Here is a 26,099-nt window from a genome sequence, read left to right as displayed (position 1 = left end):
CAACGACGAAACGCGTTAAGTTCGCAGGATGAGACCTGGTTTCTTAGCGCACCGCATGCATATGTTTGTCAGCTTTGTAAAACTTTGACTGCAGAAATTCCCCGCACCTCTTTAATTTTAAAATTAGGTACAGTGCCGACAGCGAGGTTTCCGATTTGCTATCGCTTTACTCGCTAGCGTCACTAATAATGTGTGCTGTTATTTTTAGGTCTAGCTTACAGCAGTGGAGCCCAGCAGTGTAAGTATTTTCGTGCCTGCAAAACGTTAATAAAACTACTCGTTAAAGCTTTCTCGAGCAGATCGCTTTCGTAAAAGGACATCGATGCAACTCGTCCTTTTCGGTAAAAAAGTCACGAGTTTTAAATGGACTGACGGAAATGTTTTTGAATCCCATTTCCTGAGCGTTAACTGTGTCTTTCGCTGCCGGATGAACGTCAACACATCCTTAAAAGGACCAGAGAATCAATATTTACTGAGAACAATAGCTGGATATAGTTGTACTCGATGTCTCATGAATGTGCAACGGTAGCATGCACAAGTGGCGGAAAAAAATGGCTGGGGTTCAATGTATCTTGAACCTAATTGTACGAGCGAAATCTCTGTTAAGCATTGTCTCCATCGTCTCAAGTCAAATGTCAAGGTCAAGATCAAAGGCCAAGGTCAAGTACCCATTGTGAGTCATATGATCCCGTGATCATACCTACATAGCTTAGGCCATATCATGCAGTTAAGCTCGGTTTGACCTGGTGAGGCATTGAAGGTCATTGTCGATGTGGTGTCCACTGTCTCAATTCATATGTCGAAGTCAGGTACCCAATGCTCATAGTCATATGATCAAGTGATCATACTACCATAGCTTGGGCCATGCCACCATGCAGTTAAGTTCGGTTTGACCTTGTGAGGCATTGGAGGTCATTGTCTCATCCACATCGAAATGGGTTGTACCCCGAAGAGTGGAGCTTTCGCTCCAAAACCTAACACTAGCTATATTCTGACCTTTCAGCGATGCAATCTGGAGGAGAATACGACCAGTCCTGTAAGTGCTTCCTTTTCTCCTCATCGAAGCATTGTGGAACATCAAAAACCTCTTGGAAAGACCGCTCGCAGAAATTCTGCCCGCCTCTTTCTGAATGTCCATGTATTTCGAGAGAGAGAGCTCGTAACATGGTGCTGAACTGTTCGCTATCTTTCGTCTCAGTGACTAGATATAGAGGGTGTCTCGCCTAAGACCTTACACAATATTTAAGAATATTATTTATGGCGATGAGCGCTTTTTTAGGCATAGCATTGTGAGCGGTGTAGTACATCAGGATACAGCTAAGACGCGCTAACTAGCTGGCTGGTTAAATAATACTTAATATTATTATTTTACCTATTACAGTTGTTAATTATTGAGAGGCGCGTAGCCCACCGTAATATACTTATCATTTTTAAAATTTCGAAAATGCGGTTACCCTCGGCGCTTTGGCCCAACAAATTTTGGATATTTCGACAAGATACGTGCACTAGAGAGGTTGCTTTGCCTACAAGCTTCTCGAAAGCGCATGTATTTTGGCGCAATGTAGCCAAAATTTGTTGGGCCACAGAGCCGAAGGTAGCCACGTTTTCGAAATTTTAAAAACCCATATTGATATTATTTGGGGGGGGGGGGGGGTGGGGGTACACGCTTCCCAGTAATTAAGGAGCCTAACAGTAACAGTTGAATATCAGTTAACCAACCTGCTAGTTAGCACGCCTTAGCTGTGTTCTGATGTACTACGCCCCTGACAATAAATACTATGCCGAAGAAAACGCTCTTATACCTCAAAAATCCTCTTTTAAAAAATTATGTGAAGACTTAAGGGACACAGCCTGTAGAGTTGAGAAGTGCGCTGATTTCTTGTATGAAAAACATGCTTAATCGACACAAGTGCTCGTCAACCATCTGCCCCAGTATTTACGCTATAGACAGGATATGAAGCTGTGTAATCCAGGCGTGCGACTGCAAAATAAAAATAATAATTTTAGAGCTTTCTTAAAAGCCCGGAGAAATGTACGGACGAGACCGAGCTTGCCGAAAACTGAAAATATCGCAGTGCTGTCAAATGCGTGCGAACTATTTTGTTTCAGCTTCTTTCTACGCCCCTTCTGGTATGGTGTACATGGCACCTCCACAGCAGTGTAAGTAGGCAACAACTCTTTTCTCCCAAGTGAGGCCTAAATGTCCCAGGGACTCATCGCGTCTGGTGATAAAAAAAATTCCAGGGATGGACTTAAGTCTGCTTAGGTGCAGTAATGCGAAAGCATTTCTCTTACTGCTGCCGATTATGTTCCTGTGTGTGTACGCCTCTTTATGCCTTTGCTGTTTATAAGTCGCATTTTCGCTCTAATTTCGGTTCTTCCACATCCTAAGCCGTGGGTCCTGTTGCTGGAGCTTCTAGTAAGCACATCGAAACATTAATTATTTAATCAATATTGCATTAATTATCTAGTTCAGTACATAGTAATTCAACAATCAGATTATATTACCGATGAATGTATTAAGTAATTCACGAATTGACGGGATAATTCGATCAATTAATCAATTACCAAAACAATCATTTCGAAGGCTTAATTGAATATATTTAACTGGTTATGTAATGCAGCAATGAAGCAGTTCATGAATTTGAATTACCATTGTTTGCGAAGTAATTGACTAATCAAACAAATTACTTTCACCCAGTTAATTTCCAATTTAATTAATCATTTTGGTGACTACATTATTAGTTCATGCTGATTACATAATTATTTAATGTGTTTTATTAATTGCCCCATATGAAAGGTGTTTGACAGTTCGTGCAGACACGCTCTGAAGGCACACTCTGTCGACAGGTCCTCTAAATGCCACTCATGTGACAAGAAATGCTTTCGCATTAAAATTCAGGCGCGCGCTGAGACTTTTCTCCCCATGCCAATTCCAGACCAGATGCAGCCCCTGATGCAGCCCCAGATGCAGCCCCAGATGCCGTACGGAGTTGCCTTCGATAGCCAAGGTGGGTACAATGCCTGGCTCTGCGTGGCCTGCTTTCCAAACCATATTCTTATTTCCTTAAAGGACACTGACTAGAATTCATTCCAATTTTTGTTTTTAGTAAGACACAGTTACTGCTTAGAAAATTGCATTCACAATATTCCGCCACTCACTTCAAACTTGTGACGTCTACACCGAAAAAAAAACATCGTGATCGCCGCGTTGAAGTGAATGGCGGTGTAGCATTGGCTCCGAGATCCGCGCAAATAAAATTCTGTTGACGTATCGAGATTACTTGTGAAATCGACCAGTGGTGGCGACACCTGCATTTAATTTTTTTTGTAGGTTATGAAGCTCCGTTTTCTACAGAAGTGGTGTCTTTGTCGTTAGAACTGTGTAGCCTATGGATGCAGGTCAGGTTACAAATGATAAATGAGACAATTAAAAACACGCATTCGACGAGGGTGAATGGAGTGCAGGCTATTAGAAGAATAAACTCAGGTTTGCTCCAAAATGTCGGTTGAGTGCAGAATTTCCTGCAAGCTGACCAATATCGAGACGGTGTTGCTGCAATTTCATAAGAAGTGCTGAAGGGTTCCTGCCGGCTCTAAGGCTAGTTAAGTTAAATGCACAGTGCATGTCACATACCCACGGAAGCACCTTCAATTAAGCGCTAGCGCGAATCAAGTGCGGTCTTTGAAAGCCTGTCATGAACTGTGTACATCATTACAGTCCACGTACGCGTCTTAGAACTAAATGCTATGTACCTTCCGCTGTAGAGCAGCGATTTACGTCTGGTCGAAGGATCTGACGGTCAGAGTATACAACGGTAAAGTTATTACCATCGCTAAAGCTGCAGTTAAATCTAGAGTCAATTCCCTCGTTGTTAGACACAGTCATACATTCGGGGTAGACAATACGCGTCTTGTTTTTAGAGCGAAAGCTCTACTACTCAAATTCCAAACCTGAAGGTCAAATGGTTCCAAGATATGACCTCTAAACTAGGAGCTCGCCGGGGGTGCGGCTTTGACGTCATACCGCGTGACTCACCCCCGCCGCGCCGAGCGCCTCACCACGTGACTAACCACGTGACTCGTCGGTCTCCTCGCCTCTGCTTTCGCTCAGCTAACTAGGTTCAGCAGGGTCGAACCCCAGCGAATTGTTTTAGCAGCTGTTTACTAGTCTCGCTTCTGCAGTACAACGCCCTATGCACCCGCACACATCGCACTCGGTACAAGAGGCTAACCTCCAAGAAAATAATACGCAAGGCATTTGTCGAATGCTAGGACTTGCACTAGCTCTTCGTACGAAGAGCTGGCAAACATGGATTGCGAGAGTGTGCACTTTAGCTAGAACTTCAGAACATCCACACTTGTCTGCCACGTATAAACAGTGTCAGTTTTCCTCATTGCAGTTCAATATTACACTTCCTTCTTACACATCGAAACCACGTTTACTTCCGCATAGTTTTCCCCTGGATTTGTCTAAACACACCCTAAACACAAAGGAGAGAGTAGGCAGTCTTCCCTTTGAAAAAAAAAACAAGTGCGCTAGCAGACAGACATACTCTCTTTTTACTCCCTTGTAGGCGTATTTGTGTTTAGGTGTAGGTGTTGCACGCCTTCACTGCGAACAGGAAGGAGCGGAGAGGGCGTGAAGTGGAGAGGGTAGTAAGACGGTGAACGTCAACTTGAAAGCGTTTTTGTCCAGGAAGCGAACTGCGGCTTACTCTTTTGTTTCGTGTTGTCACACACTATCTTACCCTGTTCAATATAAGCTACGAAAATGACTTTTCCTTAATTTCTACATACTTCACATTTTTTGTAATGTAAAGCGTAATTTTAGGTCTTTCCAAAATGCTTATAATTCAAGAAATGTTACGTATGGTTTACGTGCGGTCGCCTTATCCACTGAAAGACCTAGAACAAACTGGAAAACAAACTATAGATAACCAAATTGTAACATTGTGTAATGCTTATCAGTCTCTAATAAAAATCGCCGTAGAAAGTCATAGTGTATCTGGTTTTAAGGAAAAAAACTGAAGATTCTTTTTCCGGTATAAATTCAGCTAACTTTGTATATTTTGTCTTTTGCGTTGCTTCCTTTACTGCCGAGTGTGCACATCGTGTTTTCTGCCAATTGCTGTTTATTATCTTTGAATCGTTTTTTCAGTGTTTGCTATTTCTATCGTATAACTTTTCTTGTTTGTTTTGAAAGTGCCTTTTTTCTTTTGTTTTTTTTTTTGCCATGCGGTCACTGTTCGATGTATTATTCGGGGTGTAGGCCTCGTCAGGAGGTTTGCCTCGTCTTCCCCCTTTTGCCTCACCTCGAGGGCATATTGTATTATATGGCCAAATAAAAATACTACTACTACTTATACCATGGGATTTACAAACGGTTGGGCTCGGGAGTATAAATAATGCTTCGATGAGCTCAGCAAATGCGTGGACGATATCGCAGCTTCTCACTACACAGTCCTAAATAGCTGAAGTTTCGAGACGCTGCATACCTTGTGTGCTGGGGAAACGATTATCTGGAAGCGGTAATTATAAATGCGCATTCTTAGTGCCCGAAATATTTCAACAAAGCGACATTACCTGTACTTAATCTATCCTTATCTTTTTCTTCAGTTAGAGGCATGACCACAGACCTATCAAACTACACACAGAGCGGCTACAGCTACATTGGTACCGGAGCTCCCGCGATGCCGTCAGGTGAGTTTTAAGTGCCCTCTTTCGGCGATGGTGTTAAACAGTTAGGAGTAGGGAGTAGGATGGGAGTTTTAACCTGACGTGCTGTGGTCCAAGGGGAGTCACTCTCGGGTTAGTTGGTCGAAGTTCGTCTTCGTTCAAAACGCTTCAGTACAGAACGAAACAGGAAGACGAGGTCTTGTGGGACCCCGAGCACGCTCTCTTGAACTTAGCGTTTTGGGTCGGTATAACGAAACGTTTCTGAGGCAAATTTCGCTGCATTTTTGAATTCCCCGCGCTTTGCCGTTGGCTGAAGGTACGCCATTCCCCAAATTCACTCTTTGTTATTGGCCGCAATTCACGGCACGCCATTGTCTGAACCAATGGCGAATGGCGGGAAATTGAAACATAGGCTGGTGGGCAAACATTCATGTAACCTTTAGACACCTTCGGTGTACCGTGTTACCGTTACTGCTACCGGAGTACCGGCAGGCCAGCCACCGCCAGTACGCACGCGGTGATTGGTCAGGTGATGAAGGCTTGCACGCAGTTTCCTACAGCTGCCGAGTGTCTGGCGCCATCTAGCGGCCTCAAGGTGATCTGCGCATGCGCACTGGCTGCGCGTGGGCTATCGGTACTTGTGTAAAGGTAACACGGTATGCTGAAAGTGTCTATTACCGGATGGCATTGAGTGGCGTCTAGGAAAGAAACTTGGCGCTTCTATAATGACACCATCGGAAATACTAAATCTTTTTACACCAGACCAATCGAAAACGTTGATGCTTGAGTAAATCCCTTGCACGTTTTGGTTATGGTGTGTGACTGCTGACCAATCGAAAACGTTGATGCTTGAGTAAATCCCTTGCAGGTTTTGGTTATGGTGTGTGACTGCTGACCCGCATGTTTTCTACAGTTTTCTGCACTTTCCACTACGCCCGTCTGGTAATAGCTTTGGCAAATTATCGCAGTAAACAAACACCAAAAACAGCTTAGATGAGGCGTGAAGCTTTTTGTCGTTTTTTATGGACTATGGTATCCACTCTTTAGTCATATTTCTTATGGACAACGGTGGAACATAATCACACTCTAAACCACGGTGTTCTTTTCTGACGGGTGGTATTGAAAGCTTCGGTTTTGCAGGGGAACTGCAAAAGGTGATCGGTGGGGCTTTGAAATGCTTAAAAGTTTCCCAATTGCAAAGAAGAAAAAAAAGACCCACACTTCAAATTCTACAGATAACTCGCGCTAATCGGCCGCATTGTTACAACTGCGGCAGTTCGCAGCAATTAACGTAATCTCGCTTAGTAACGGAGCAATCTCCCATGCATGCCCTTTCCTATAACGTTTGTTTCAGGCTACCAAACGATGACAGAAATGTCCACTGCAGGTAAGCCGTTTCCATTTTTTATACTTTTTTGCTAATTGCAGCCGGAGTTTTGACGATCAGAAATAGATGCTGTGTTACACAGCTGCTATCTTCGCTTTTTCTATAAGGTGTGCCATTGTCAGCACACCATGAAAGCTCAAGTCGATTAGTCACTGCGAAGCACCAGCGGAAGAAAATTATCCAAGCACGAACTCGGTTTGTTTTTGAGGATGGTGGTAGCGTAAATTTAGCTTATGGACTGTTTATTTTGAGTTTAAATTGCATGCTTTTATTTTGTAACGAGGAAGAGCTCCTTACATCTCGACAATCGATGAAGGCGTCGCCGATGTTGAGCTTACTAAAACAACTCTCATTTTTACGCTAGCCAGGCTCTTCGAAGAGTACCTACCCTGCTACGCACCTAGTTGATGAACTGCTCTGAAGTGTTCACTTTAGCGCCTGATCTGTTGCAATATAACCTTTGGCCCTCCGAGTATTTTTGAAAGAAATGTTTACGCCGGTCCTTTACTCGTGAACTTCCGAGGTAAGGCTAAGGTTAGTGTTAGCAAAAGAGGTCATATGCCTTCTTTAGAACAGGCGGACGGTGTGCTGTGCACGAAACAAAAATATGACGGTTTGAATTACATTGGATTTTTGCGCGTTGTAGCTGCAGCTGGCCATTGGGGTACACTCTAAGGGGGAAGGAGGTAGTAATAACTGTGCGTGCTTTATTCCTTAAAGGAATACAGGCACCTAATTTCTGCGTGCGTGTTTTCTTTGTCACGATTCGCAAGGCATTATTATATATGAATTACTACGCGGTATTCTTTTGCGCGAGCGCTAAATAATTGATAATCGGATTTCTTTCTCGTGCTGTGTCGATTTCAACAGCCGAACGATGACTGTGACGTCAGAGTGCGGTTATAGGTCACGTGAGAACCAATAACCACACCGATAACCGGTAATTCTTATGTGGAATAAACGTGGATTCAATCAATCCCATGCTGTGCGCTCCAAAGGCCTCTTTTAAAGCATCTTACACCCCCTTGCGTAAGGGCGTCAGACCAGGTTTTGCACCCTTTGAGGCCATAAAAAGTCCTCTTATTAGAGGCAGGAATAACACTCCCCACATTATATGATTCCCGTAGAGCACAAACAGAGGGAAAGGACCTTCACTAATTACTGTCGAAGGCTGTTTCTGTCATGGGCCAAATGAGCGTGGGAAGTTTCCTCAATGATATGAAGGTAGAAGCAGCACCGTACTGTAGAACAAGAAATTGGCTGTGGTTTAGTTCTGGTTAAACCTGGTTGAATTCCGAAAGCTTCCATAGCTTTCGCCTTAGAATTTAACTGTTGTGAAGCAGTAGAGCAACTAGATTCAGCTATAGACTCTTCGTCGGCGAGACTAATCAACAAACGCGTAGCGCACCGCTATATACCCCAGTGAAGCCGCCAAGGAGCGAGTGCAAGGCGAGGAGGTCGTCATATGAACGGAGAGACCACCTGCTAGGCGCGGCGCCGGATCGGGGGCGACGGCACACGCGACGAGCGGCTCCCTTCTAGCTGGGGCGGGGAGCAAGCTGATGTCACGCGTCGTCATAGCAACGGAGAGAGCTGACGTCACACCACCTGCTAAGCGCAGCGTCGGCTCTGGCGTACGGCATACGCGACGGGCGGTTAGACCTGATGTAGTATTGCTTTCGCAATAAAAAGGGCGCGTGAATTACGATACCTTCCGTGCTATACAGCAGCCGACTTTCTAATATTAGCGAACACGAATGCGACGATTATTTACCTTGATCTGTTCTTTTTTTTACCTCTTTCGCCCTATTCAGCCATCCAGCCCCGTAAGACGCCTCTCACACATTTTTCTCTTTATTACGTATGACAATTCTACCTTTCAATCAATGCTGTAATTGGAAAGTACTCAAGAACGAAGCAGCGAGTGTCCATTAAAGGAGCCCCTCGGGCCGTTGGTATCGACTGCTTGTCGTAACGTCGTGGTTCGACCATTAAGCCGTGGTTGCACCCCTTGCACATACAAGCCCTCGCGATGTCACGCAAGAGTGTGTAGAGTGATTAATCATGACGTCATGACAGCCGATCGACGTCCTTGGCTAATGGGCTTCCTTTGAGGGGTGTTCCTTTGAAGGGCATTCCTTTGAGGGGCTTCCTTTGAGGGGTACAGACGGTGCAGTGCCTTGTGTTTTTCTTTTTTACTCGCCCATTTCAGTCTTATATACAATTTGTAGCTTTGATCATTGTATAATGATTGCTCTTATATGCAGTTTACTCCTTATGTTTTGTATGATATCACTGACAAACTGTTTATTAGTCTGGATTTACGATTCAAAATTTTTTTCATGACTTCTGTTCTTGCGACGCTGTAAAATGACCAGTGTATAGGGGGCCTGCGGCTTCGTCTAGCGGTCTTGATGACAGTTTTTTCTGCAGGCCTCCAGTACCCTGTAAACTGCACTTGGTGCAAATAAACATTATTATTATTATTTGCCCCTTCGACTAAACGTGACTGGGGTGACTGCACTTGTGGCGTTAGTCATACGAATGTAGGTTCTGCAGTGTGAGCTTGCGGGCGGGTGTGCTTGTTCCTGTATTTGAACATGCCCATTCAAATGGCAACCAGTGAGTGCCGTGTGAATGAGCTCGTTAGTGCAACGTGTGAAATAGTGAAACTGGAAGTGAAATATCATCCCTCATTTCGTCCCATTATCGTCTGCAGAGCATGCAGGTAGAGTACCGGAAATAGTCGGTAAGTAATGCATTTATTTCTCCTTTCGGACGGCTCAAAGCCACATCCGAGCACGCCTAAAAATGTATCGAGTCACCGTTCCATCTGTGTTCGAGGCACCATCCTTTACAAAAATTTCTTTAGACAGTCTATAGACTGTCCATAGACTTCTGTCTATAAAGTCTATAGACTGTCTATAGACAAACCCTAGAGAACAGTATATAGGCAATTTAAAGGTCTATAGACAGTATATAAGCAATCTATAGATTTATGGGCATGCACTTTAAGGCGACTTTATCTATAGGCAGTCTATAGACTATGAATAGACAAAGAAATATCTATAGGAAGACAATAGAGTCTCTAAGAAGTCCATGGACTGTCGACCAGGTTTTATAAGAGCAGTTCTTTTCAGTTACTGAAAGGGAGCAATCTGGCGCGTAACGACAGTATTAGGCGCTAAAGCTTGAGAACACCGCACTGTAGCCGCTACATAAAAAGAAACAGCAGTTGGCAACAACGGGTTTTGGTCCGCGCTGTTCTGTGTTACTCCGCTGATCAATCACATAGGTGAACGAAATCACATTTTTGATGTTCGACTATACGAAACAGGCCAGAGGCATCAAAAGTTTTGACCTTATGATTTCATCGCACGGTTAGCTTCTGGTTTAGGTAACAAGAAACACAAACATTTTAACAACGGACTACTTTTTTTTTTGTGGAGGAGTTCTGCGGGGTGGGCTTGATCTTGAATGTGGGCGGAGCTTCACTGCACACTTAAGCTTGAGCGCTTCACCATAGTTATGTTTTTGTGTTCGCTTCTTTCCGGTCTCCTCTAGTAGTTCGGTCCTCTTTTGGAGGTTGCATATGCAAGTAATAAATATAAAACTGCAAAGAGCTGGAAAGCGCTTGCAGCAGTTATGTAGCCTGACATTCAGTATCTTAGTCTTTATCTATGTAAAATTATAATCGAATTTTCTCCCTATACAGCGGAACACATTTTTCAGCCACCCTCGGCTTCTGCGGAGTTTTAACACAAACGTGGGAGAATATGAGGAAAAAAAAAAAACATGACACACGGATATACTGTTTCCAACTCAAATATACGGCGAACATTAACGGTGGCCAACATAGAGTGTCTCGGCTTCTGCTCTGCCAGCGGCTCCATTTCAAGACGGTGAAAAGTGTTGTTCGGTCAAGCGACTTCTTTTTGTTTGGCGCGTACACATGATGCAATTGACGCAAGGCTTCTAAATTTCCGCCTGAAATCAAAGATGCCATGGCGATATGGGAGCCGAGAATGTGAATTTAGCAAACATGTTTCGACGCCGCAAAATATGCAGCTAAATGGCGAATCTGAATACACCCAGTACAAAAGGCCAAAATTACCATCCGCGCCACGTGGTTGCTTCATCATGAACTAATCACGCACGCAACCTGTACACATTTCTTATAGTGTAAATAATTTGTGTATATTATGTCTCCCCCCCCCCTATCCTCTCTTCCTGTCCCCTCACCTCTTTCATTTCATTTCTCCATTCTGCCTGCTATCCTTTATTTCCGCTGCCCCAGCTCAGGTGCTTCAGTATCGGTGGCAGATGCCGGGGCTAGCAAAAATCTTAACCTTCGTTTTTGTAATTATTTTAATAAACCATTACAACTACTATGTGATGTCATTCCACTGGTGTCGAGGTCCACGCATTTCTGTGTTATGCATGCGGGATGTTTCTCACGGAGGACTGATGGATGTATGCTTAGAGCGGCCTCTTCTAAACTGGTTGCTGTCCAGTGCCTCCAGGCCGGTAATTTTTGTTCGCATACTTTTTGTTAAAGTAGATAACCTACCTTAAAAAGTCGTTTTGTTATCGTCTCTAAATACAAATTCCACCAACTTTTACGCTATTCCGACTTTGAATACCAAACCTTTGAATCCAGGTGGCGCTCTTGTTGCACGACGTGCTGAAGCGCCACCTGGCGCAAAGGTTGACGCGGGCTTTGCTACGCGAATTGCAGAGTGGATTTGCATCTAGCTGTTTCTAACGTGTAAAAAAAACTATTTCAGTGTCTCCAGCACCAAGGCAAGTCATCCTTCTTGATCAGTTTCTCTCCAACATATCCATTCCTTAAATGTTGGAGTGCAGTCGCGCTATTTCTTTCAACGCGCCGAGGTCACATCGTGCCAGAGCTTGTCTCTCCATTCCCGCCTCAATGCGTGCTTTTGTGAACAAAATCTCGCGTATTAGATGCTTTTAGCATAGTGCCTACCGCTCGCCGCGTACCGTCACTGCGCCATGGCCTCCGAGATCACCGTTACTACAAAGGGGCAATACATGAGGGGTGGGTTGTACAGAAATATCAACAAAAAGGGATCATATTCGGTACAATGCCAACATCGAGGTTCTAAATACAAATGAAACAGGCAAAAAGCTCACAAAATAATGCAAAAAACGCTCAAATGCTTTCGAATACTAAATAAAAACAAAACAAGAATAAAAGAGAGGAACAAGCGCTGAACGGTGGTAAAGAATTCAATAACGAATTGAAGAACAATAAAAAGCGCATAGGAAAACAGAGTGCAATAGATCAACGTTTGAGGGGAAAGGTACACGAAACCCTAAGATGTGTCTAAAGATTTAAGCTTATATCTTTGAATACAAGCGTGTCTTCTATTATTACAGCGGCATTGGGAAGGCCGTTCCAATATTTTGCTGTTCGTATGAAGAAAGACTGCGCAAATGTATTCTTTAGCAATGATCTTCCTGGACTAGAACAGCCTATGCAAGTACGAGGTGCCATTTATTAGGAAACATCGCTGGCCATACGTGACTAACGGGGAAATTTAAAGCGCGAAGAGTTTGCTCAACTACTACGTCTGTAATAGCAGGTCTTCTTTTAACGGTGTTTTTTTTATCTACGGAAAGGGAAGGGGTGGTTGATAGATTGATTCGATTCGAACTCTGTTTGAGTCTAACAATTTTTGTACTTTAATCGTCCCATGCCATCTCTATCGCTTGGACCAGTCACACAGACGGCCGTATGAACAGAATATGAATTGGAATCGCGTAAAAAGAATTGTTTTACAGCCACCTTAAATTCACAACATTCCTTCCATTCACTGCTTTGTCAACAAACTAAGAACACAGGGCGATGTCACTGCGGAAAAAGGGGCCATCAGTGCTTTCGCTATCGCCTCGTAGAAATCTTCATTAAAATATTAATTCGCACATTTGAGTACGAGAAAACGAGAAAGGCGCAGCTTTATGAGTTAAACTCAAGCGACAATGAGCGGCAAACATTTCTAGCTTGCTTTTTTTTGGGGGGAGCAGCATGTCAAACTGACGATCGCTGGGTCTTGTTTACCTGATCTTCTGTTTCTGTCATTTATTTATTTATTTATTTAGCAAATACTGCCGGCCTGTGTTACAGGCCTTAGGCAGGAGTGGGGTACAAACATATTGATAAAAATAACAAGTACATTGCAAAAGAAGCAGATAGCGAACAGAGCAAAAACCAGTACATACAACATAAAATCGATTACAAAGACAGAACATATAATGACATCGATCCTTGCAGCAAACGAAGGCATCGGACTTGGCCCAAAACAAGGATACATAAGAGCCCTATACATCCTTCAGAGCTTGTAAAAATAAATCCATCGATTCGCAATTGACAACATCAGCAGGTAAACCATTCCACTTAATGATAGTATGGGGAAAGAAAGAGTACTTAAATACATTAGTTTTGCATGAAAACGCGGCAACTTTCTTAGTATGGTAAGAGCGTGTAGGGTGTCGAGATGTGTGCTCAACTAAAATTCCTTCCTCTATTGTTAGTTTATTGTGATAATACAAGTAGAATAACTTTAATTTTTCTCGATGACGACGCATGGCCAGGTGTTCAAGTCCTGCGGTTTGCAGTAGGGCTGTTGGGGAAATATTCCAACTGTAACAATTAAAGATAAATCTAACAGCTTTGCGTTGGATATTTTCTATTTTAAGTTTGTTACTTTCGGTATTCATATTTTGCAACCAGGGTTCCATCCTTGATGTCATTGATTTGAAATTCTTTAAAAAGCGCGCGTCGACTTCTATCACCCCGCTTTCATTCACTCCGGCCGCTGTTGGTCGCTTTGCCGAAAATAAACCCTACGAAGGAAGCACCTTACTACAAAAACTGCAGCAGTCGTTTCTGATGCACCTCTACACCATAACGACCCGCGCTTGGCTGTAAACGAAAATTTAAACAAAAATTCGCTATGAATGCCAGCTGAATAACTAATAAGGAAGAATTTAAAAACTACCCTGAGTTGCGCCACTCGACGGCAAACATTATGTCGTTGGATTTACGTTTCTAGAGGCGCACAGCTTTTCAAGTCTTGGCTCGAGTTACGTGAAACACCCTGTACAGTAGGGTACTAGTCAAGGCCGAAGCAGCAGATATCCCTCAAAAGTTGCGCCACATGGCAGCAAACAATCTGTTGTCGAATTCATAGGCCTGTGACGCATCAATTTTTATTAAACTAGGTCTCGAGTTTAATAAAAATTGATGCGTCACTAGGTCTCGAGTTACGTGCCGACCCGCCGCGGTGGCTCAGTGGTTAGGGCGCTCGACTACTGATCCGGAATTCCCGGGTTCGAACCCGACCGCGGCGGCTGCGTTTTTATGGAGGAAAAACGCTAAGGCGCCCGTGTGCTGTGCGATGTCAGTGCACGTTAAAGATCCCCAGGTGGTCGAAATTATTCCGGAGCCCTCCACTACGGCGCCTATTTCATCCTTTCTTCTTTCACTCCCTCCTTTATCCCTTCCCTTACGGCGCGGTTCAGGTGTCCAAAGATATATGAGACAAATACTGTGCCATTTCCTTTCCCCCCAAACCAATTATTATTATTATTATTATTATTACGTGCCGCACTATGTATATGCACTTCGAAACTTGGAGCTACCGATATCTAAAGCTGCGTCCCATAGCACCTTGCAAGAGGAAGGAAGGCTAGTGAAGATTTTTGTCCGACCCAAACATGAATGCGTTAGCATCCATAACCGCTGTCCGCAGGTAATCGCACACTGCAGGTAACAAACTCATTTCCTACAGGCCCTGGGTATGCCGATACAGTGAGAGGTTGGCCTAGATGCACGCATTAAGGCGAACCTTTTTGTAAAGAACCGGTTCATAACGAAATAACTGATATAATGAAGGAATGGCATCTCCCTTTGGAAGCTCTGTCTTTAGGGGCTATAACGAGTTACGGTTATAACGAAGTAATCACCGGACTCCTTCAACTTCGTTGTAATGAGTTTCAACAGTTATAACTGCTTAACAGCAAAGCGGCTCCTTTCATTCTAAGCGGAGTGCTTATAAACTGTGAAAAAAAAAGCAAGAAATGACACAGGTGCGGCCATCCCCTCACTTTGCAACGAGTACTGGGCGATGATCTCAGATTGTATATCATAGATAGGCCAGAAAACAGGATATACCTCTAGAAACAGATATACCTCTAGAAAACAGGATAAACCATTAGATCATCACATCAAACTATTTTTTAATGACTTTAACATCGAGCAAGTTCATAGTTGCCGGTTCCTTGGTGTGTTTTTTCGTAGCGATTTGGGTTGGAGTGATCATATAAACTACATTAGACTAAAAATGGCCAGATCTATTTATGTTATTTATCGTGTTAGACATCTCCTCCCATTACAAGTTAAAAAACAGTTATATTTTGCCCTTGTTCATTCTCACCTGGTGTATTGCAACCTAGTCTGGGGTACATGCAACAAAACTGATTCATACAAATTGCTTTCTCTCCAGAAAAGAGCTCTACGTTTATTAAGTTCAAGTTCATCTGTTGAAGCAAATCTTTTTGAAACATTTCATGTTCGCAATTTTTTTAATTCATACAATTTTAGTTTGGCTCTTCACATTTTTTATAGTCAAGCATGACTTTAGCTCTTTTTCAAATACTTATTATTCAAGAAACGTTGCGTATGGTCTACGTTCCGTTGCCCTATCTACTGCAAGACCCAGAACAAATTATGGTAAACAAACAACCGATTATCAAATTATAACATTGTGTAATGCCTACCAGTATCTTACTCAGATTGCTTTAGAAAGTTATAGTGTGTCTGTATTCAAGAAAAAACTGACGATTCTTTTCCCCCCCGGCTAAATTTCAGCTAATACTGTATACTTAGTTTGAGTGTGTGTTTGTGTTCTGTTTCCTTTATTATTTTTTTGAATGTGCATATTATGAAATGTTTCGTTTATTGTTAATTGATATTTATTATTGTCTATCATTAACTATTTTCTGTTGTGATCATGTTTGCTCATTGTTTTTTATCTTTTGTCCATTCGGCCCCCGTTTTCCATGATGTGTGATCGGGGTGTAGGCCTTGTCAGGAGGTATGCTTGGTCTACCTCCTTTAGCCTCACCTCGAGGGCATATTGTATATAATATGGCCAAATAAACATACTACTACTACTACTACTACTAGATCATTGAGGCAGGTTCTGCATCGCTAACGCTAAGTGAAATATTGTCGCACAAAGAACGCGAAAGCAAAACCTAAGGTAGAAAATTGAACAAAGCAAACCCACGACACTTTGACGTCACCACCAACGTCATAAATTTGTATCGCAGAGGAGGACGACTAGCAATGAATACTAGTTAGCAATGAAGGTAACTGGCTCACAGTAGTGAACACAGTGACGAAACTCGCAGCTATGGGATTTTATTTGGAAGAAAAACCTGGCGAAGCAGCCTTCAGTATCACTTCAAGAGCCATCATTACCGCCACACGTTTCGCGCATGTAATCGCTGTTTTTAAAAGCGTAACCACATCTAGCCGAGCAGCCGCGGCTTGCGCCTGTAACGTTGAGTGCGTTCCGCACACTGGATAGGCAGCGCGCCCATCCTGCCACCCTTGGCAGGTGGCAGTTAATTGTTGATCGCGAGAGGTTGGTCACCCAATGAACGCTGCGCCCACTTGATCGAAAAATATCCATCATATGGATACCTGCGCACGAATCTGTTCCCGGCAACAAGATCTCTACAACCGAGCGGTCGTAGAACAGCCCGGATGCAAGGGAATGAAAGATTGCAACATTACATTCCACGAACTTAACGAACACTATAAATTACATAGAAGGATATTTCCACCCCCAGATCGGTCTCTCTCCAATAATGACCCCGCCGCGGTGGCTCAGTGGTTAGGGCGCTCGACTACTGATCCGGAGTTCCCGGGTTCGAACCCGACTGCGGCGGCGGCGTTTTTGTGGAGGAAAAACGCCAAGGCGCCCGTGTGCTGTGCGATGTCAGTGCACGTTAAAGATCCCCAGGTGGTCGAAATTATTCCGGAGCCCTCCACTACGGCACCTCTCTCTTCCTTTCTTCTTTCACTCCCTCCTTTATCCCTTCCCATACGGCGCGGTTCAGGTGTCCAACGATATGAGACATACTGCGCCATTTCCTTTCCCCCCAAAACCAATTATTATTATTATTATCCAATAATGAGGCGCGCATTTGGAGGCGGTTACAAGCTGGAGATTACATCTGCCCAGTCTGGGTCTACTTGACAGAGACCGGGTATGAAAAAGATTCAAAATGTAAAAATTGCTGTGAAAGGGGCACCTTTCATCATATGACTTGGCAATGGGCCCATTCCCCGGACGCTGGCTTAAACATCACCAGTAGAGAAGCCTGGGAAGTTTCGCCGCGGAGCGAGGACCGGTGCCATCCAGCAGCAAGCCACCCGCCTGGCGGCTGAGGCCGTGAAGAAGCAACGCGTCTTGTCCTTAGTCTGCGGAGCATCCCCTACCCGCGTCTCAGGCCTGCGTGCCGGGACCGGCGATTTGGGGGCTCCTGCTCGGTGGGCAGTGAAGTTTTCATTCATTCATTCGCTGCAGTGCCGCGTGTCTGCCACAACGTTGTCAGCGCTGATGCATGCAGCCCACATCTCTCTCTCACCACCGCCACGTACCTCAAAGGGCGATTCAGGCGTCCGCTGACCCAGGGAGCCAGTTATGCGCCCTTCCTCTCCTCAAAATCATCGGAGTCTAGAACATTGCCAACGCCAATGAACGCCGCCAGCTTTCGTTTTGCATATCCTGGATTAGCTGAGCTAATCCACAGCCTGACTGTTTTCAAAGTTTACGCGAACGAATCTCCACGCAGAGGGTCGAGTTGCTGCACCTTAATCCTGTGCGGCATTTTCATCGTGATCGCGGCGTCCATTATCTTCCTGTGCGTCATGCTCTACAGTAAGTTTCGCTGTTCCTTATACTTAACTCTTTGCGGCCCGAAACTTCTGCCAACTTTGCGGCCGTTCTGGGCCAGAACTGTTTCGCCAGTCTTGAGTACCGCGAGAGAAAAAAATCTAAGCAAATGTGCAGGAACAACTCGTGAAATGTTTATTTTTGGCGTTTTTTACATGCCCAAGACTTCCAATGGTATTTGGGCACCGTGAGGTTTAACAGACGGCGCATATATACGCGGTGAAGAAAACGCGCGAAATTCAAACCACGGAAAAACCTATCAGCGGCGCCCGACAGGAGACCGGAACCGCTTTCTAGGGTTATTGCAAAGGGTTCGACTAGGGACCTCAACGCAGTGAATTGTAATTACAAGTATATTTAAGCTAATGAAGTTCGTCGGAGTGAAAGATGAAACATTTCATGTGCAGGCGGGAATTCTAACACCTAGTCATTACGTTACACTACAGCATCCCTCATAGCCAAGTGTCGTTTCAGGACGTCACAACTCCACAATTCTCGCTTTTAATGTAATGGTTAGTACGCGCAGTTGATGGTTAAGAAAGCAGGAAGAAAAGTAGGAAAGAAGTGGAGTTTACGACTGTATTTGTCTCTAATGCCTCTTCATCTTTTCTTCCTCTGACATTCAGTGAACAAAGATGGCGGCTTCGGCTTCGGATTCGGCGAAGGCGCGGTTGGTAAGTCACACGATGTTGTCATTACCTTCATTTCATCTCTTGCAGCCGCACCTAACACGAAAGCATGAATAACTGTCACAAAATCGAAAATCCGGGGCAAACATCGCCTCCAAGTACACCTGGAAAGAAAGCAATATACAACCACCAGCACACTGCCGTAGCCCGCACGCTGATGTAGCGGCACAGTAAAGTCCAACTTTCCTCGACTTCACCAGCCAGCGCCATTTTGTTGATGTCTAGTAGCGACCAGCGTGTAACTCAAAGGCAGTAGTTTCACCTAATTGAGAAATGTACAGAGGGCGGAGAGATGCTGTCAGCATGGTGGTGACGGCTTTCCCTTACTCGCTAGAAGAGTAGAGGAAACTGTCTTTCGATTGCCTTTGCATCCTAGGGCACAGTGTACATGCAGAAGCGCGTGAGTTGGAAGAAAGGCGCAGTTCAAGCGAGGTGATTGCTGTAGAGCGCGCAGAGGGCACTACGGTCGAGGTAGTTAGGCTAGGCCACGGAGCAAAGACTATATAGGAGGTGAAACTCCCGTCTGCGCGAGCGAGCGCAGGCGACCAGATAGTCACAATTGTATGCGCCGACGGGGGCCGCATACAATGGCGGCGCCAAGCGGCGCCTCGTAGAAGCAGCAGGGGAAAAAAAATAAAAAAATGCAGCGCCCGGGCAGGTGGTTTTGGCGCGCTCTCTGGCGGCGCGCGCTCAAAGCAGAAGACGACAAGCAGACGACATGGGCTCTATGGACACGGGTGTTTGCTTCAGCGGGCACGCCGTGACGTATTTCAGTAGTTTCATTCCAGGCCGCCAGGCGCCGCCAGCAGGATAGTGGCGACGCGGGCTTGTGACCTTTTCTGGTCGCCGCAGACGGCGGAGTTTACACTCCTTATAGTCTTCCTCCGTGGGCTAAGCGCACCGGGGTGCAACGCCCCACGTGTTAAGGCGTAGTGTGAGTTCTTCATACCTCGTGCGAAGGAAAACTCGTCACCGGAAGTTGTCCGCAAAATGTGTCCACAGGAAATGGTGCCTCTCACGTGACCTAGTTTGAACAAAAAAATTCGTCAGCATCGGGGCTGGAATCCAGGCCATCTGCGTGGCAGGCGGGCACGCAACACAAGCGCCACGAAGGAACTGTTCTCCTCTTTATTGTCTGTTTCAACTGTTTACAATAGCTCACAAACATATGTTTTGCACTGCACTATCAATTTTCAGGAGCGGACATGGGTTTCACTCACACGAGAAAATCAGAACCGTTTCAAGGAACACACCTGTTTCATCACACTGATAACTTCATCCGCGAAACATAGTTCCTTGTTCACTTTACGCAGCTTAAATGCGTTTCCTTTCAAGTAATCTCGTTGGTTCAGGCGTGTTACAGGAATGCATGAAGTGAACGCGTTGTGGTATGACGGTAAATTGTGTTGGGGATGTGTACTGATGTTAAAGAACGATGACCTGCAAAAAAAAATGCGCATCTCTAACGCAGCAGACTGCAGGCCTCTCCAAGTTTTTTTTTTTAAATAAGGATTTTGCATCAAGCAGGTCCCTACTGTATATTTTGAAATTTCTGTAGTCGCGCTACGTTCATTTCTGCATGTTTCTATACGTTGCGAGCGGGCACAAAAATAGCTATAAAAACTGGCAGTGGCTTAACTTAGCTAATCCTGGAATTCAGCGAAAAGCCAGGATGCTTGCTAAGCGTCTGAGGCTCGTCCATGGCAGCTCCGCTACACGCTCGCGACAGCCGTTCTATATATACCCACATGACCACGTGGCTACGGAGTGATATCACATGGTCTTAGGAAACTCCATCGGATGTCATCAAGTGGCTTCACATCACCACATCGAATGTTTATAAGTCCAAAGGTCAACCCAAAGGTCACAAAATAGTCAGAGGTCAACTCAGGGCCAAAGGTCAACTAAACGTAGGTCAAGGTTAGGGGTCAAGGGTTCGACACCATAACTGTACCACATATGGTCATACACGGCTAATGGGGTTGGGCTGAAGGTCGTTCAAGGTCATTCTCCGGCCTACGCGACGACTGCTTTGCCTAGAGTAGCGAAGGTTTTCGCTTTAAAACAAGCGGTTTTTTTGCGCCCGCAATATTGTTCTGCTAGATACCTGAGAAAACTGCCGTTTCTTTAGTCATGCTCTCAAACGGCTACGTAAACGCTCGCAGTGTTTTAAAACACTGCTGCTGCGGCAGTGTTCACACCTGCCAGCATTAGCACATTCAGCCGTTGCCGGGAAAGGAGAGCGTAATGAGGGGAAACTGTCGGCAGACTCACGACTCTTGACGGACGCAATGCAGTAATGCATAATTGGGCTTTTATTGGTAATTTTCGACAACTTTTCGGTGTGAACGTCGCTGATACACTTCGCGTGAGCACACTGCAGACATCACGTGTATAACAGAACCCTTCCTCTTGAAAGTGCACGTGTGGCCGCTAACAGCTCAACACCAAAGCCCTTTCTTTGACCACATAGTTGCGAAACACTTCACAAAGACATGTGTAATGACATCTGGCTGTCTAATTGACTTAAAGAAAAGATGTTAGCCAGGTGATCATCGTGACACTTGCAACTAAATACACTGCAAGATAAAAACTGGTTTATGACATCGCACAGCACACGGGCGCCTTAGAGGAAAAACGCTAAGGCGCCCGTGTGCTGTGCGATGTCAGCGCACGTTAAAGATCCCCAGGTGGTCGAAATTATTCCGGAGCCCTCCACTACGGCACCTATTTCTTCCTTTCTTCTTTCACTCCCTCCTTTATCCCTTCCCTTACTGCGCGGTTCAGGTGTCCAACGATATATGAAACAGATACTGCGTCGTTTCCTTTCCCCAAAAACCAATTATTATTATTATTATTATTATTATTATTATTATTATTATTATTATTATTATTATTATTATTATTATTATTATTATTATTATTATTATTATTAACGTCTCAAAGCGACTCAGGCTATGGGAGACGCCGTAGTGGAGGGCACCGAAAATTTCGACCACCTGGTGTTATTTAACGTGCACTGTCATGGAACAGCACATGGGCCTCTGGAATTTCGCCTCCATCGAAATTCTACCGCCGCGGCCGCGATCGAACCCGCGTCTTTCGGGCCAGCAGCCGAGCGCCATAACCACTCAGCCACCGCGGCGGCTACAAGATAAAAAGTGTTGAGATCGGTGATTACTGTGCTCAAGTCTGAACACAAAATCAATGGAACAGATTAAGTAACTAAACGAAGAGATACAACAGTCCGACAAGGAAATTAATGAATATATTTCAGCGTTTCTCAGGCCAGGCGTGAAGAACAGGGCAGTTTATTTTCCACTTCGAGCTGACGTCATCACCTGCTAACTGTGGGAGCATTCGAAGCGAAGTTTCGCAGCAGGCATGACCAAAGAGCTACGGAATACAGGCGCAACATATATGTCCACGAGTGTCGAGACACAGGCTATACAAGTTGTTCGGATGCAGTTGGATGGACAGCAAGTTTAACAGGATATAGAAGTCGTTGACGAAGGAGAAAACGTCCTCAGTTGGATACAAAGATGGGCAGCCGAAGAGAATTTATTTTTGAAGAAGTCCCTCCCAGCTTTTCCCCCGTGCGTTTTCATTTGTCCAGATGGCGCTTTGCAGCCTACGACCCGCAAGCCCCCCAAGGAAGACCCATCGCAGCCAACAATGCGGCCGGCGATGCTCCTTTGCACCGTGGGCCCGACCCTGGAGGACCCCGACCACCTGAAGGGGGTGGAAGCCTTCTGCGAATACATCATTTACACGGAGCTGATAATGGTCGGGGACGCATTGCAGCCAACCTTCAAGGACCTCAGCTATACCGCGTTCACCCAGGTGAACAGAGCCGCGTTCTTCATCTCGGGGTACGCAATAGACGCGCAGGTGGTGCCGGCCGGTGTTGGCACTACGATGAATGTGGCTCGGGAAAGGTGGGATCCAGAGTTATTCGGGCTGTTTGGTCACCGCTGGTCTTTGGCCAAAAAAACCATTGGTCATTGCCCATTTCTTCAAACTACTGCCATTTGACCAGTGATCACGGTTGATATTTATTAATCCGAATAGCGATTCATTGAAAGCAGTCATTACGCAACTGCCACAAGAAGTCGTATGCTAAATATTCGGGCGTGTCGAGACTTCAAGCTTAGCCATTTTTTCTTAATTTTGTAATGAACAAATGAAGGTAGTAGCTAATAGGCCATAGTCCAAGTCGTCCTTGCGTGGTATCGCTGTTTTTCGCCGCATAATCAACAGGACGAGGAAAACAGGGCAGACGCGAGCAGGCTTGTGTAGAGCGCTGGACTGCAGTTATGCGAAACTTATGTCGTACAATTTTATTGCAACTGCTCGAGTCGCAGGACGGTACCCATCGTCTTAACGGAGCATATTTGTGAGCTTTAATCAAAAGGAAATTCAAAAATGCATATTCTTTGTTCATTGCAAGGCGCAATCAACCCCTAACCAAGGCCATCTTGACAGCAGTGTGGAATAAAAAGCATGTAAAGCAGATGTACAGGCAAAAAGGCGCAGCATAAAAGGCCTATCAAATGCGGAATAAAACGCGAACCACAAGAAGTGCCGCCTCAAAAACAACGAAAGCGAATACACAAAAAACCACAAATGCGCAGCCTTGTAACGTTAGCACAGCCAAAAGACACCGCTCCACCTCTCGTGTCGATAGCTAGGTGTAACGTTTACTGTTTTGTCGCCAGCTACCACTAACAGCTATACGGGGATAACATAGTCATTAGCATTCAGTTAAGCACAGTCATTCTGCTAGAAAAGAAATCTAAACACCTTTTAAAGAAACTTCACTCTTGTCCACCGTCCAACTTCAGCTAACCAGCAAGGCCAGCAGATGGCAGGGCGTGAGGGAACTGATGAACTCGTAATGGGAATATTGTACGTCCTAAGTTTATTCCAATCCACCAACCAAGGAGGTGTACCCACACACATCTGGCCTAGGCCTAGCACTAACCGCCGCCATCGTAAAAGCAGGGCTGCTCCTTCCGCATAAATAATTGACCTGTGCTGCTTTCGCGATTGACCAGGATTCTGCATTCTTCCTTTCATTTTTCTGTGCTTTTTTGCTTAGACATTCGTGTTATCAAGGGATGGCTTAAAAACCCACACCGCTTCAGTGCAATGGTCGGAAGGATCATAGTTGCTCTCTATAAAAAAACCTTTACTCACACACCTGTTCTTTGTCGGAGAGACCAATTTAATTGGCCCGCCGCGGTGGGGCAGTGGTCATGGCGGTGCGCTGCTGAGAACAAGCTTGTCGAATGGAATCTCGGCTAGGACGCCTAAATTGAGATTTAGGTGAAACGCGTGGATGGCCCCTGGGCTGTACGATGTCAGTCCTCGTAATAGTACTTCAGGGGGTGCAAGCCAATTCGGAGTCCTCCGCCAGGGAGTCCTCCACTAGCTGTGTGATAGGCGATGACGAGTTAATGAAATCATTGCAATTATTTAAGTAGACAAATGAAAAAATGAAAAAAAAGTTAAAAAGAAAGTTCAAAGCTGTCTAAATGCTCAGAATGAAAAGCCAAAGCTTGATTAGGCTAATTAAAAAAATAAGTGTAATTGGTAATTGAAATAACTGAAACAATTAAAAAAATGCGTTCAGTGGTGTCAAACGGCTCAGTATAAAAAGCCTAACCCACTGCGATGTCGTGTCATAGCCTTGAGGCAGAGCTCAAGTGTCCGTTCCAATTTTTGATATGTTGTTAGGTGCCAAGAAGGAGGGAATGTTCACAAAATGTTGTGACTATTTCAAATGTTTCAGTAAGATTTCACGATTGACATATCATGCCCTGCGTCTGGCGAGTGCCTGCTATGGCTGCTGATGCGCTAACAGAAACGCCTGAGAACAGAGTGCCTCAGAGCACCCTTTAAGCTGTAAAGATACTCTTTTCGAGGTTGGTGCTCAGCATTGCGAACGATGATAGGTGTACAAGAAGAACCGGTATGGCATCTGGGGGTCGTTGGTTACCAAGCTGGGCATGCGTTACGAGAGAATCCATAGCGGAGGACTCCGGATTAATACCCAGCACCTGGTGGTCTTGGACGTGCGTCCACACCCAACAGGCGTCTTCATTTAACCTCCATTGTAACGCGGCCGTCGTAGCTTCGATTCGACCAAGCGTCATTATAACCAGCAGCCCAAGACTATCACCACTCGGCCGCCGTAGCTGATATCGAAGAAACGCACGCGTGAACTGCGTAATGTCGGTTCTAATGCGGATGTGCGTATTTTTGCAGCTGGTCAAGCAGAACGAGAATCTGAAAGGTGGCGTCAGCATCTCCCTGGCCGAAGGAGCCGAAAAAAACGCAACACTGAGACGAATGGTGGGCCTGGATGCCGCCTTCAAGGACTACGTCAGCGCGCGAGTGCTGGCTTTCGGCACTTTCGATTACGACCCGACCACTCTCGACATCGACTACGTCAGGACTTTTTTGCAGGTTGGACTCTGCGCGCGTTTTGCTCGGCTTCGCTTCAGAGGCGTTTAATTATTGCAGTTGGCGATCTTGTTTACAAAGTGCGATTTGTTCAAGTGGCCACGTTGCATGCGTGTAGATGGGACACCATCTGGAAGGGGCCAATACAAGCATTCGTTTTATTTCTCTTGAGAAAGCCTGATAAAGCTACACACATTACGTCATTTACTACGGCTGTCGCGATAATCCGATTACCTCAACGTTTTGCCCACTTCGAGCATCGGATAACAAAAGATGGACCGTATTGGAAGTTTCCAAATTTGTTGGTAGATCTAAGAGTGGTGCTTCGTGCTGGTGCAGTTCTCTACTGCCATCCTTTCTTGGTGCTCTTATTATAGTGCAACTGCGCAGGCATGAAGAGGTACTCTTGACCCTTCGCACTAGTGTGGTGCTGCACTGCCTAATCTCCGCCGCTGCAACTCTATTACACTTGACTCGTCATTGGTGCTAGTGCTTGTTCAGATGAACTGCAGCAGTCAAGCAGAGCAGTCTTGCACCAGTTTTTATGTGCCTCGACACTGCTATCGTGCATCATTGTTCGCACTCTACTGGTGTGCACTGGGAATACCGAAGGTAAACCGGGCGTTAGACTCGACCAGCCGCCCAGATGGCCATTGTAAATATATGCATCCCACCTGCCTTGATCATCGTACCTTGATGTGCACACAACTTCTTCAGTCTCCTAATGTCGAGGCGTAACTGGTTGGTTGGTTTATTGGCCCAAAGCAACACAGGCTATGAGGGACGCCGTAGTGGAGGGCTCCGGAGATTTCGACCACCTGGGGTTCTTTAACGTGCACTGACATCGCACAGTACACGGAACTCTAGAATTTCGCCTCCATC

At 45.2% G+C, this 26,099-nt stretch overlaps 1 protein-coding gene across 1 annotated transcript in view; it reads left to right on the top strand.

The window, feature by feature from the left end:
* Positions 1 to 26,099, top strand: part of LOC144102187 (uncharacterized) — a 38,288-nt gene that overhangs the window by 6,960 nt on the left and 5,229 nt on the right. Inside the window, exons 7-19 of the mRNA XM_077635499.1 lie at positions 209 to 238; positions 1,004 to 1,036; positions 2,110 to 2,160; positions 2,940 to 3,011; positions 5,620 to 5,703; positions 7,034 to 7,066; positions 8,881 to 8,892; positions 9,786 to 9,815; positions 11,854 to 11,869; positions 17,960 to 18,045; positions 18,687 to 18,734; positions 22,366 to 22,592; positions 25,020 to 25,220. Of these exons, the coding sequence (XP_077491625.1) occupies positions 209 to 238; positions 1,004 to 1,036; positions 2,110 to 2,160; positions 2,940 to 3,011; positions 5,620 to 5,703; positions 7,034 to 7,066; positions 8,881 to 8,892; positions 9,786 to 9,815; positions 11,854 to 11,869; positions 17,960 to 18,045; positions 18,687 to 18,734; positions 22,366 to 22,592; positions 25,020 to 25,220 (923 nt within the window). The remainder of the gene's footprint in view (positions 1 to 208; positions 239 to 1,003; positions 1,037 to 2,109; positions 2,161 to 2,939; positions 3,012 to 5,619; positions 5,704 to 7,033; positions 7,067 to 8,880; positions 8,893 to 9,785; positions 9,816 to 11,853; positions 11,870 to 17,959; positions 18,046 to 18,686; positions 18,735 to 22,365; positions 22,593 to 25,019; positions 25,221 to 26,099) is intronic.

This window comes from Amblyomma americanum, chromosome 8 (genome assembly GCF_052857255.1).
Source record: "Amblyomma americanum isolate KBUSLIRL-KWMA chromosome 8, ASM5285725v1, whole genome shotgun sequence".
Lineage (NCBI taxonomy): Eukaryota > Metazoa > Arthropoda > Arachnida > Ixodida > Ixodidae > Amblyomma > Amblyomma americanum.
The sequence above is the reverse complement of the archived record's forward strand: the minus strand, read 5'-3'. Positions and strand labels throughout refer to the sequence as shown.